The 13329-nt window shown below is 44.8% G+C and overlaps 1 protein-coding gene across 1 annotated transcript in view; it reads left to right on the forward strand.

Moving 5' to 3' along the window:
* FARP1 (FERM, ARH/RhoGEF and pleckstrin domain protein 1) overlaps window positions 1-13329 on the forward strand; it is a 310831-nt gene that overhangs the window by 292129 nt on the left and 5373 nt on the right. Inside the window, 8 exon segments of the mRNA XM_028526270.2 lie at window positions 592-829; window positions 3092-3123; window positions 3125-3223; window positions 7791-7859; window positions 8093-8182; window positions 8915-8997; window positions 9074-9186; window positions 9742-9908. Coding sequence (XP_028382071.1) covers window positions 592-829; window positions 3092-3123; window positions 3125-3223; window positions 7791-7859; window positions 8093-8182; window positions 8915-8997; window positions 9074-9186; window positions 9742-9908 — 891 coding nt within the window.

Below are 13329 nucleotides of genomic sequence, written 5' to 3' on the forward strand. Positions count from 1 at the left end.
CACAGTGTTTTCAATCAGTGGTTTGAGGCTTTATTTCCATGAGCTGGAGCCCTGGGTTGCATGGTCTCTCTCACTCCCCAGTTGTTCCTCCCAGTTTATCTGCACATAAACGTGGGACCACTTGCTCTACAATCCGCCACCTTGCCTTGCCTGTCCCAGTCCTTCAACCAGCCTTGCCAAGAGTCCTCTCTACCCACCTGCCTGTCTCTGCCCCTCCTACCCATCTAGATGAATGTTTCTTCTTTAACTCCTTGGTTGTCAGACTTCCATACAGTTCGATTTTCTGTCAGTTCTGGTGGTTTTTTTGTTTTTAAATTGTTGTCCTTCTTTTGGTTGTTCGAGGAGGCACATCATGTCTACCTACACCTCCATCTTGGCCAGAAGTCCCTCATTGCTTTAGTAGAGCGTTTTATTTCATCCTGAAACTTAATATAATGAAATAAATCATGAAATTTGAGAAATGTGAAATTTAATAAAATGAAGGAAAGTGAAAGTAATCTTCATTTCCAGAAGTTAATGGATGGACCATGTGCACATTCAGTGCAGCTGATCAGGACCCTTACCCCAACCCTTGTCTTTCACCCCCACCAGCAACTGGCTGCTCACCTGTGGAAGCACAGCGAGGCTTTGGAGGCCCTGGAGACCAGCATCAGGAGCTCCCGGCGGCTAGAGAACTTGTGCAGAGACTTCGAACTGCAGAAGGTGTGCTATCTGCCTCTCAACACCTTCCTCCTGCGCCCTTTGCACCGACTTATGCACTACAAGCAGGTCCTGGAGCGGTTGTGCAAGCATCACCCACCCAGCCACGCTGACTTTAGAGACTGCCGAGGTAAGTGCAGGACAGGCACCACCAGACCCAGCCCTACAGGGAGGGGGTCTCTCTGGGGAAGAGCTCTGTGATCACAGCCCCACGTTTTCATAATCATGCAGGGCAGACACTGCTTTTTAGTACCTGGTCAAATATTTTTTCTTATCTCTTGATCTTTCAATTAAAAAAGTGATGATCATTAGGACCTCACTTTTCTTTCTCCTACTGCATACACTTTCTCCCTTGATCCTGAGTGGGTTAGTGCAGTCAGCCCTAGAGAAGCTAGACATAGAGTCAGTCCCTCCAACAACCTTTTCTCTACCTACACAGTTGAAACTATCACTACCTCCTTGGACTGCCCATGAAAAACTGCTTGTAACAAATAGTGCTCATTGCTGCTGGGCATTGGTAATATGCCAGTCACCTTACTGAGCACTTCACCTGAATCAATTTTTTTTAATTTTTTTATTTTTATTGTTTTGTTTCTGAAAGTTTCTTTTTTCCCATTTCCACTTAGTCCCTTATACCCCCTCCCTCCCTTAAGCACTGCACTGCTATCCATGTCCATGAGTCCTTTTTCCTTTTTGCTCAATCCCTCCACTCCCTACCCTCCCCACCCCTTAGCTCTCATCCTGCTCTCTATGGGTCTGTCTCTATTTGCTTGTTAGTTCAGTTTGTTCATTAGATTCCACATATGAGTAAGATTATATGATATTTGTCTTTCTCTGACTAGCTTATTTCACTTAGCATAATGTTCTCCAGGTCCATCCCTGCTGTCACAAAGGGTAAAATTTCCTTCTTTTTTACTATCAGTCTTTAAAACAAACCATGATGCCTCATGCCTTGGCATATTCTCTTCCTTTTGCTTGGAGTCATTGCTACCACCTCCTTGTTCTCTGCACAATGCTCCTCCTCATTTAATCCTCAGTTCCTGCCTGACCCATGAGGTTAGATGACCTTCTCTGCCCACCTATCTTGTTCTGTTGTATCACCGTTGCCTGGACAGGATGACCCAAAGCCATTCCAGCTCTGAGGACTCAAAGCTGTACAGATATGTTACCCAGGAGGGTGAGAACTATCTTTAGTCTTGCATGTGCTATCTTTGGCCGACCTGCCCAGTTTGCATTTTACTAAATAGTCCCCAATGAGCAAAGTCTATCCTTGACAATTAAAAGGAAAAAGCATTTGTTATATAACTTAAACCATATGGTAGCCATCATTGCGAAAAGGCTGTGGAAATCAGAGTATACCTGAACATACATTTCCTGAATGTCAGGGATGAAGAGTGCCAAGAGCTGTTCCTAAGATGCCTGCTGCATGAGCTCCTGGAGACCAGGGCGCCATCCCTCCCCTGAGAGGCTCCTCACCCCAACCCCACTGAGCTTTTGGTGCCCAGTAATTGTTCATTGGACTAAATAGGCTGGTAATGTCTGAAGACTGAGCAAGCCTTGGGGTTTGTTACTGTGGCTTAGACCAAGCATTCTGTGATAATCCAGGAAGCATTTAATTTGCATCCACAGGGAGAAAGCCAGAAAACAATATGCTTCCCTTCCAAAATTGAAGTGCTGGGATAAAAGAGGTGCTTAGTTTTCTGATGATTGAAGTTCAGTTGACAAGAATTTTTTTGCTTTCTTGACAAAAATGCCTAAATGCTCAGCTATGGTGGCTTTGCATGCCAGCCAAACTCATGCTAATTGGGCATCAGCTCCTCGTACACATTGGGTACCCACCAGTATACAGAGGATGTGTCCATATTGCAAAATAAAGTTTTGTTTTGCAGTTATTCTTTATAGCCATCTTGGTAAACAGTGTGATTTCTGCAGAAGGTAATGCTGGGAAGTGATGGAATGAATGTTCGTTACTCAAAAGTTTCACTATCAATTAGACTGTCTCCCAGAAAGATCACTCTTTGCCCAGATTTTTCTTTGGCTTCTCTGGACTCTCTTCTTTCCAGAGAAGGGGGATAAAAAGATCTCTAACCTGGAGACAGAATTCAAGGAACTCTTATTCCCCTGCAGTTTTCCCTTTTATGCCAACTTACATTGTCATAATGTGTTTGTGAAACTCAAGCTAAGTGAATAAATACATAAAGTAAAGTAGATCCATTAAAACAAATCACTTGGTTTTTATTCATGAGAAGTAGCAGTGTTTTCCCTAGAAGGACAGCATCTAACATAGTTCAGCTACTGAAAGATAATACCCTGGAGAGCTGAGATTAAATATGTTGGGGAAAAACCCTTATCTGTCATTAATGCTGCAGTCTGTGTGTGTTTCCTTCACTAGCTGCTTTGGCAGAGGTTACAGAAATGGTGGCCACAGCTTCATGGTACAATGATCAAGATGGAGAATTTCCAGAAGCTGCATGAACTCAAGAAGGATTTGATTGGCATCGACAATCTTGTGATTCCAGGAAGGGTAAGCAGCTGTGCTCTCTCATGCATTGGAAGTAAAGATAGAAAAGCAACATTTAAGTGACTTAAATTTGAATGTTTGGAATACAGATACTCCAAGTTAAAATATCCTCCTTCTGAAAGGGCTTCCTTTCACCCTGGGGGATAACTGGAGAAAAACCTTGAACATTACAGTGTCATTTGGAAATTTTGTGTCAGAAGGAGACAAAGCAAGTGTTTGGCCTTGTATTCTGCTTTTTCCCTTACTGGTTGATCTGTTAATTTACTTTTTTCCCTACCATGTTCTAGGACAATCTGAGATAGCTTATTTTATTTGTTCAAATTAGGTAAATGAAAATGGAAGATAAAAATTTTTTAATGGGTAAAATAGTGATATAAAGGCAGAGGAAAAGTAAACATCAAAACATGCTGTAAATGTCCATGTATGAAACTATTTTTAAAAGATACAATATCTTCTGTACATAATGTAATTTTAATTAGGAATTAAAAATAACCATTTTAGCTAGAACATGATTCTTGGATAAATGCAGTTTCTCTTGTGCTGTTAACCTTCACTGAGCCAGCACCGTTCATGAGATATAGGTGTTTGCAGTGAAGCAGAGCCTCATTGCAAAAACATGCTTCTTCCAGGCAATCGGAATTTTTAAAACACGGCACAGCCTGCCTTTTTTTCAGTTCTCTCTCCCGAGAATCAAAACTACTAGTAGGTAATACATCTCATCAACTCTCTCTGTGCGATCTTCCTATAGATACCCAATTTCAACTATCCATCACCCAATTTCAGAAGGGAAATTTTAGTCTCTGATCTGCTTGTACCTGCCCTCAACCTTCATACAAGTTGCCATTACACCAGGGGCTCTCATAGCTGTCCTGGAAACTTTAAAACCTGTGAAGCCTAGGGAGGATGTGGGAACATCTCTGTTGTATTTGGTATTTCTGTTGGGAAGCCTAATTACACAACTGACCAAATACTAGTTGTAAAGGGTTGTCAGAAGAGTGATGTGTAAGTATGGGTGGGAATTAAAGCTGGGATTGCTTCAGCTCTGCCACCTCTGCTACTGAGAAAATCCTACCGGCTTTAGCATACAATACCCACATTTACCCATCCACACAGAACTCTTAGTAAAGCCCTGTGAAATCAATGTAATTTTCTCTTACCTTTGGACATTATAAAAGATTTATCATATTATGCTACATGTCAAACAGACCATTTGTAAATCATTGATTTCGAAGAAAGTTTGTTTTCCATGGTGCTATGAAAAAAGCATTGGCTTGGAGTAGGTGGCCATGGGTTGAAATTCTAGCTGCACCAGAGCTAGGATGTTTCACCAACTGACACGTTCCTTCCCTTCTATTACTTGGGGATGATATCCTCTCCTTCCTAGGTCATGAGGGTTTAATGAGATTTAATGTGTAAAACTAACACAATAAATATGAATTCTCTTCCCCCTTGCCCTGCCTCCATTTATTTGAATGACTAAATACACACTTATTATAATGTTATTGGTTACATGGCCCAGCATTGTGGAAGACATCATAAGCATTTAACCAAATATGGGCTCTATAACCCAGAACTGACAAGGTGATTTGGGGCAAGTTTCTAATCATTTTGCTTTTCAGTTTCTTCATTTGAAAAATGGAGATAATATTGAATTTATAGGTTCATGTATGAAGCTGACATACACACACTGCATATTTGAGGCATACACCATGTTAAATAAAAGGTCATTGTTATTTATAAAGGTGAAGTTGGAATTGGGGTGCTGGTTACTAAATGCAGACCCACCTTATTTGCATATTCTTTTGCTCTTCAACTGGCTTCACAGCTATTCACTGTTCCAAGTCAGCCCTGAGTGACAGGGAAGGGGAGGAGGGCTCAGGCCCTCAAGGAATGAGTTCTAAGATGGAGCATTCCACACACCAAGGCCAACTGATTATCATTAATTAATTTTCCATTGTCAAATAACATAATGGGTAGAAAGAAGGTTCTGACAGATTTGTCTACAGGTGGAATTTGAAAAACAGATTTGAAGATGAGCAGGTAATTTCAGAAACGCCCCCTAAACTACCTACAGCCTAATCCCTAACATGGATATCAGGCAAAATCCCACTCATCCTTCTGCTGGCGTTAGTCTGAGGTGGTTTTATGTCTTGATAAGCAGGATTTGTCCTTGAAACAAGAAGGCCTCTAGAACACTTTGGCCTGAGCCAGGTCCCCTGGGGGTGTTTCTCTATCCTAGGAATTGTGTGCTTTCTAGGTTATAGAGCCCATTCTTTTTCAATAAACAAAATGAAGCAGGGCCGGGGAGGTGGAGCAAGGGGAAAGGGGATCATTTGGTTAAAACTCAGAGGTCTAGACATCTTTGGATGGATTTCCCTACAGAAGAAAGCTGCTTGAGCTTAAGGCTTTCGGGGGGGGGGGGGTTCTTTTTTTCTTCTTTTTTTTTTTTTTTCCTGTTCCACAGTTTAGACGGGAAAAAAAAAAGTCCTAGGCAAGAGACATTTTCCATCTCCAGCCCTTAGACATTGACATCTGAATCCATAGGCGCCCTTCTCTCTGCCCCTGAAGACCTGGAACACACATGCCAGACCACACTCCCTTTTCTTTCTGTAGTAAGTATGTTAGGCACCCTGTCTTTTCCTTCCCACTCAGGTTACAGCTGAGATACCTACAATTCCATAGAAAATGCATGTGTTTCAATGGCAACAGATGGAGGTTGCCATTTGTTTCATCCTCCTGTGAGGTTGAAACAGGAGTGACAATAGCATGTTAGGGTCCCCATTCTTATTCTCTGATACCCTTCAGTGATGAAAGCAGTCCCCTAGCCACTATTTCCTCATGTTGTATTGTTTATGCCTGATAACATCCATCCTACAGTCCTGCAAGTATTTATTATATATTACTTTGTTGATCTCCAAAGTATGTCAATGAAATTACTAGCAGACATAGTGTTTTATCCACATTTCATAAAGCACCAAACAAAGAGTTGTTAGGCCATGCCAAAGTCTATAGAGTCCAAAGAAGTTGGTTGAGTCCCTATTCTTGGCTCAGAAGCTGCTGTGAGCACACAAAAATCTAATGGCAGGTGCTCCAGGGATTTTTTATTCTATGAGAACCTACTCCAATAATTAGTGGCTGAATACAACCTTTTAGTATGTGTCATGGTTTTGCAAATCAGGAATTAGGCAGGGCTCAGCCAGGTGATTCTTCTGCTCCATGTGGTATTGACAGAGGTCCCAGATGGAATGGCCTGGAGGGACCAAGGCTGATGCCTAGCAGGGACAACTGGAGGCTGGGCTTAGCTGGGACTGCACAGACAGTTCATGAGGTCTGTATTCAAAGTGGTCTTACTGACTACCTGCACCTCAGGGTTCCAAGAGCAATCATCTCCAAGGACATAGCAGAGGCTATATATAGTTTTATGACCTAGTCTCGGAGGTCACATGGCATCACTTCCATCCTCTATTGGTCAAATCAGTCACCAGCCCACCCACATCCAAGGGACAGAGACTCCACCTGTAATGGATGTCAAAGAACTTGCAACTCTGTTTTAAAAGCAGAGCTGTGGAAAACAATTTAGAGTTTCCTCAATAAGTTAACTGTACAATTTCCATAGGACCCAGCAATTCCAATCCTGGGTATATACCCAAAAGAATCGAGAACAGGTATTCAAACAAAAACTTCAACATGATTGTCCTTGGTAACACTATTCACAGTTAGACAAAAGGGGAAACAACCAAAATTTACCACCAATAGTTGAATGGATAAACAAAATGTGGTCTGTCCATACGATGAAATAGCCACAGAAAGGAATGAAGTATTTATCTATGTTACAACATGGATGGAATTTGAAAACACTATGCTGAGTGAATGAAGTCAGACACAAAGGGCCATCTATATGATTCAACTTAAATGAAATATCCAGATTAGGCAAATCCAGAGAGTTATCTTTAAAAAAAAAAAAAGATTGGTAGTTGCCAGGTGGTAAGAGAAGGGGAAATGGGGAGTAACTTAATTGTTGGGATTTTTTTCCTAAGTGACCCCAAATGGTTCATACCCTTGAGAGTTTACAGTTCAGGAGGAAGAGTTCCTTAGATATATTTGCTTCTTGCTCTGTTACCCCAGAATAGTTACTAGTTTTTGAGAAGCAAAGTTTAAGTCATAGAGAAGATTCCTCTATTCATAGTACTCTCCTATGGCTTATGACTTCTGGTCCCTGGCTGCCACTTTGTATCTGGCCAGGTCCTTTTCCCCTCCCTCACACTGGGAGGCCTGCAGGGCCTGCAGGGCCTGCAGATTAAGTGCATAATTATAGGCCAGAGTGAACCAGCAGGCACACTATGGGACCTCTGAGTGCTTAGTGGAGCCTATAGTAGTCCCTGCCTCACAGCTTCCTGGGAAGGAGAGAACCTTAGAGAAGGCAAAGCACAGCATTCAGTAAATAGTCACCATGATCGCTATGATTTTTTAGTATGAAAGGGACTGCGTGCGGTGTTAGGAAGCCAGAGTCTCTGTGTTGACCCAGGTCTGTACACTCCCACCTAACTCTTGGGAACTGTTTTCTCTACAGGAGTTTATTCGCCTGGGAAGCCTCAGCAAGCTCTCTGGAAAGGGGCTTCAGCAGCGCATGTTTTTCCTGGTAAGTGGTAAGGGCTTTTTTTGTCCTATGACCCATGATTCATGGGGTCATAGGGCCAGGACTCTGCTGTCCAAGGGGGGTAACTGGAAGGCAGGAGGATCAGCCAAAGCTGTTCAGATTAAGGTTGTTGAGATGAGCAAATTTTCATGCAAGATTTTAAAAACACTTTCTGTACTTTTTGGTTTAAAATGGAGCCCATGCAATCTCAGCCACCCTTGTCCTTTCTCCTCTAGTTCAATGACGTCTTGCTGTACACAAGCAGGGGACTAACGATCTCAAATCAGTTTAAAGTTCACGGGCAGCTCCCGCTCTATGGCATGACCGTGAGTATGCAGTATGGGTATGAGGCCAGGGCCTCTTCCTCTGGACTGCCTGCAGTTTGCAGACCAGGTTAAGGGAGCAAGAGCCAGTGAGAGTGACATGAGGAAGGAAAAGAAGAGACTTGACAAAGAAGTGAGAGCATCGCAGGTGCCATGAGAAACATGGGCCTTAATAAGACTTCCCAAGAGGGGCTCTGGGACCTGGCTTCTCTTCTGCATGTGGGATACATGGGTATGTTGCTTCTAGAACCAAGTGAAGAGGCAAGATGATGTGGCCACGTGGGGTGAATTTGCCCTGTGCCCAGTCCCAGGGGTCCTGAAAGACAATCCTCACCATCCATGTGGAGTCACAGAGCCCACTCATAGACCAGGGAGCCATCTGACCTTCCCTGAGATGTGCCAGTGGACAGTTCTCCATATTCTGTGACCCTTGGTTGGCAGATGCTAACAGGCCAGTCAGCAAAGCATTATTTGTCTGTCATACCTACATTCTCCTCAGTGGCTGAATAAAGAGAAGTTTATGGCCTCTGCCAAAAAGATTTAATGCCTTTGATCTTTCATTTCCCTTTCCAGTTATGAATTTTCTGACTTTGTTCTCCCAGAGTTGTGTTGGGATCCATTGTTTTTCTTTATCTTTGTTCCTTTTCTTTAGTTAGCCATTTTAGTGAACATCTGAAAATGCATTGAGTGTCTTGCTTGCTTCTTGGCAGTAAGTTATGAACACTCATCCCACAGATAGAGGAAAGTGAAGATGAGTGGGGCGTGCCCCATTGCCTTACCCTGAGGGGCCAACAGCAGTCCATCATCGTGGCCGCCAGGTAACTCGGGGATCTCTTACCTATTTACTCTTTTACTGGTTGTGGTCTGAAAACCTGACATCCATCTCTTCTTCAGTTCCCGGTCCGAGATGGAAAAGTGGGTTGAGGACATACAAATGGCCATTGATTTGGCAGAAAAGAGCAGTGGCCCCACTGCCGAATTCCTCACCAGCAGCCCCCCTGACAACAGTAAGTGTGGGGGAGGCTTTTCTGGGGTGGCACACAGGCCCATTGCCTCAAGGAATTAGCCATGGAGGGGTGGGGCATCTCTGGCTTACAGAAGGCAAGCATCCTATTGGATTTAAAGTTACCTTACCCAATAGACCTCAGATCCATGGACTGTATTTGTATGTAAAGCTGAAAATCAAGGAAATTCCATTTCCCGAAAATATTTTTAAAACCTTAAAATGGTGAGAGAGCAGGGAAGTACTCTTTTCTGGGGCCAGCATTGCTACTTTTTACATAGAACGTCACGACCTAGAAAGTAAGGCCATCCATATGCTGGGTAAGCACTGTGGGCCAAGGGCCCAAGTGTGCTACAAGCAGCTCCCTGGCAGAGTGGCTCCCTGGCAGAGGGGCCCGTTCCACAGGGTGGGACCCTGACAAGCAGGGCTATATGGGGTCCTCAGAGCCGTATCAGTGTGAGTGCCCCCAACCATCCAGGCCCATTCAGATCCTGAGAGGGATCAGAAAAGGGTCCCTTCTGGAGAGCAAAGATCAGATGCCTTTTGTCATATCCGGCAGAATGCCCCGATGAGGCCACAGTGGCTGACCAGGAGTCAGAGGATGACCTCAACGCTTCTCGAACCTCGTTGGAGCGCCAGGCCCCCCACCGTGGCAACACTATGGTGCACGTGTGCTGGCACCGCAACACCAGTGTCTCCATGGTGGACTTCAGCATAGCTGTGGAGGTACCAGCTGTGACCCCAGAGGGTGGGGGGCAGGGCAACAGCTCATCCTTTTGAGCATTTGAGCTTGACCTCTCAGGTTGGGCCAGCTGGCACTGACCTTCTCTTATGAATTCGAACGAGTCTCTTGGCCTTCATTCATCCCCTGATTTTGTTCTCCAGGCCATCACCACTGTTACTCTTTCTCTTGTGGAGTTAACTGTGGGGCAGAGACTCTCCATGCATTTAGCCATGTGTCTGTGCCACAGAGGCCTAGAAACAGGTCCCCAGTGCAGGTGTGGATGGACAGCTCCCAGCATCAAGGCTGCCACATCCTAGAGTGGCCAGCCCCCACCCAACACACACACACACACCTGAACTCAGGTTCAAGGAAGCAGTAGGGTCAGAAAGTGATGCCAACCAGGGCCACAGCACATGCAGTTCATGAAGAACCTTGGAGCATAGCTTCTGGGGGCACGGGGAGTTGTCCTGAGAGTTGGCATTGGTGATGGGACTCTCCCCAGATTGTGACTGTAAATCTTCCAGAACTCTCCAAACCCCATTCCCTAAGCATCCTCTAGTCCCAGGCCATAATCCCTAACCTTTCTGAAAACATCAAACCCAGAAAGCTCTAAAACCACTAGGCTCTCTTCTTATCTAGACAACAGAACCTGAGCTGTCATGAGGCTGCTGATGTTTTATGTGAATGTTCACATTTTGGCAAATAATCCTTTTGATTCTGAGGTGTCACACCAGACCCCACTGCCAGGGGTGCCATAGTAGATGCATGTGATCAGGAATTCAGAACTTTTTAATTTTTTTAGAAAGATAAAGACACCTGGCCCAAAAAATGTCACATAAGAGACTATGTCAAGAATAGCAGTTTTGTTTGGTTTTTGAACCAATAGTATTGGGAATGTATCTCTGAGACTGTTTTCTAGAAGTGACCTTCACAGTTCCATGGAGCTGCTTACTTTGCATTTGCTTCATAGGGATCAAAAACCCGTATGTGCTTCCAAAGATGTCTGAGGCACAGGGCCAGGGTGTAAGGCTCCCCGGGTTGCGCCTGGCCTCGAGTAGGCTGCAGTGAGCATTCCCTCTCCTTCATCTCCCACAGGGACAGCCTTTTCCCTCACAGGCTCACCGTATTCAGCACTCTTCCTCCCTACACACTGGGTCTGTTTGCAAAGCTTGCCAGCCAGAGATTTCTTCCAAGGAATAGGGAGTTTTCCAGCACAGAGGGAAGAACCAGTGACAGTCTGTGGGAAAAACACCTGATCAGCTCTAGCCTGCCCAATCTAGTCCAGTGAAGCTGGTGGAAATACAACATCACGAGAGGGAACTTGTCTCTGCCTCACTTTACAGTGACTTTTGTGAGGTGTAGTTAGGATTGTCAAGGCACGGGGATTTGGTAGATCTGAAACCTCCTTTTTAATCCCTAGAGACATGTAGATCATTCAAGAATGCAGCTAACACCCAAGTCAGGTGGGTCCTCAGCAGCCCGGAGAAGCCTCCTCAAGGCCAGCCAGATGAGTCTAGAAGCCAGGCCAGCAAACTGTAGCCCACAAGCCAAACCCTACCTATCCCTGGTTCTTTACAGCCCATGAACCAAAAACAGGGTTTTATTTTCTAATGGGTACTGCAAATACAAATATCTGATTTTTCCTCGTGGCCCAAAAAGCCTAAAATATTTAATATGAGGCACTTGGAAGAAAATTTCCCCCAAAATTCCAAGGAAGCCACTAGGTATGTGGTTTTAAGATGGCAAAATGCAGGTTAAATACTCATGGAGTTGACTCATCTGTCACTCTACAAATGTCTCTCCCTTGACAGACCCCCCACATTCCCACCCCTGGCAAACAAGCTCCATTCCTCCAGGACCGTGAGTCCTGCTGCCTAAGGAAAGCAGCAGCTCCTTTACTATTGCTGTGCTTTCTCATCATCCTTCACTTGTTTCTCTCTTCCAATTCTGTTTCCTGTGGGACTCGTAACAGTAGAAATGGGTAACAGGGATGTTTGGGGATAACACAGAAGTGAGCTCAAAGTTTGGGGTCAAGCAAGTGGGCACTAGGGGTTCACATTAGACATGGGACAGCCTGATGCCTAGATGGCCAGTGTGAAGCCTAGCATTCAGAGGGATATGAGGTGAAATGAGCCAAGTTACTTTTTAAGACCAGAGTTAGGAGGTGTGTTGATCTGGGAGACATGGGTACTATTTACAGTCTGATAAGGTGAGGACAACTAGGAGGGGAAAGTCAGATTACTGTAGTTGCCACAGAAATTTTGTCTTCTATACTGCTGGAGGCTAGCATTCAAAGATCAAGGTGTTGGCAGGATTGGCTACTGCTGGAGGCCCTAAGTGGGAAGTGTCTGTTCCATGCTTATCTCTTGGCTTCTGGTGATGGCCAGCAATCCTCGTTGTTCCGAGGCTTGTAGATACATCACTCTAATCTCCATCTCCATCTCACTTGTGAGTATCCTGTGTTCAAATGTTCTATTAAGGACAAGAGTCATTGGGATTAGGATATAATCCTACTCCAGTATGACCTCCTAACTTGACTGCCCCTGCAAAGGACTGATTTCCAAACAAGGTCACCTCCGTAGATACCAGGACTTTGTACTGTTGTCTGTTCTGGAGCAGAGACAACAGGGACTGAGCAGTTTGGGAGCCAAGGAGAGCGGAGCAGAGAGGCCTTTCTTCAGTGAGAGTCTGGGGTAGGAGGCTGCTGTGAAAGGTAGCAAGGGAATGGGGAGTTGGCTGGTCTGGGGCAAGGATGTTGACTTCTCTCCTAAGGGTTCAACCTCTTGACACGAGTGACAGAAAGAGGAGGGCAGAGCGTAGGGAGCCAGGTTAGCTAAGTAGGAGGCTGAAATGTATTGGGGGAAGATTCAGTGTCATTGGCAACTTTGGAGACTATGGCTAGGGCAATGGGGAGAAAAGGCCAGTGGGTATGATTAAGAAGCATCTAAACTATTAGGATGGCAAGGCCAGGGGAATTTATTCAGAGTTTACACCCTTGCATGTTCCAGGAAGGATTTAAGGTAGCTGGCATTCTCATGAACCTACCTCGATCTGGTATGTAGACCACACTGTGGGACTGGCTCTTGTCCCACAGATAGAGGAATTTACTTGGTTCAATATAAACATGAAGGAAAATAAAATGTGCTGTTATTCTTGCCTGCACAGTGTGACTTGCATGTAACCATGTGTCATGATGCAAAAGCTCCACCACCCCCTACTTCTGGCTGTGCCATCACCTGCTTGGCACTCAGAGCACCCCACTTTCATATGCCTTTCTGCCAATTGGTGAGTGGCAGCCAGATGTGATGATAGGTGGTGGTCTCTTGGTGCAGGGATAGGACATCCTCCATCTGTGGTCCCCCTCAGTCCAGCTGAGGCTCCTGACAGCAGGGACCAGCTCTCCTTCCCATGTGCTGTCAGTCT

Source organism: Phyllostomus discolor, chromosome 11 (assembly GCF_004126475.2).
Source record: "Phyllostomus discolor isolate MPI-MPIP mPhyDis1 chromosome 11, mPhyDis1.pri.v3, whole genome shotgun sequence".
In the NCBI taxonomy this organism is placed as follows: Eukaryota; Metazoa; Chordata; class Mammalia; order Chiroptera; family Phyllostomidae; genus Phyllostomus; species Phyllostomus discolor.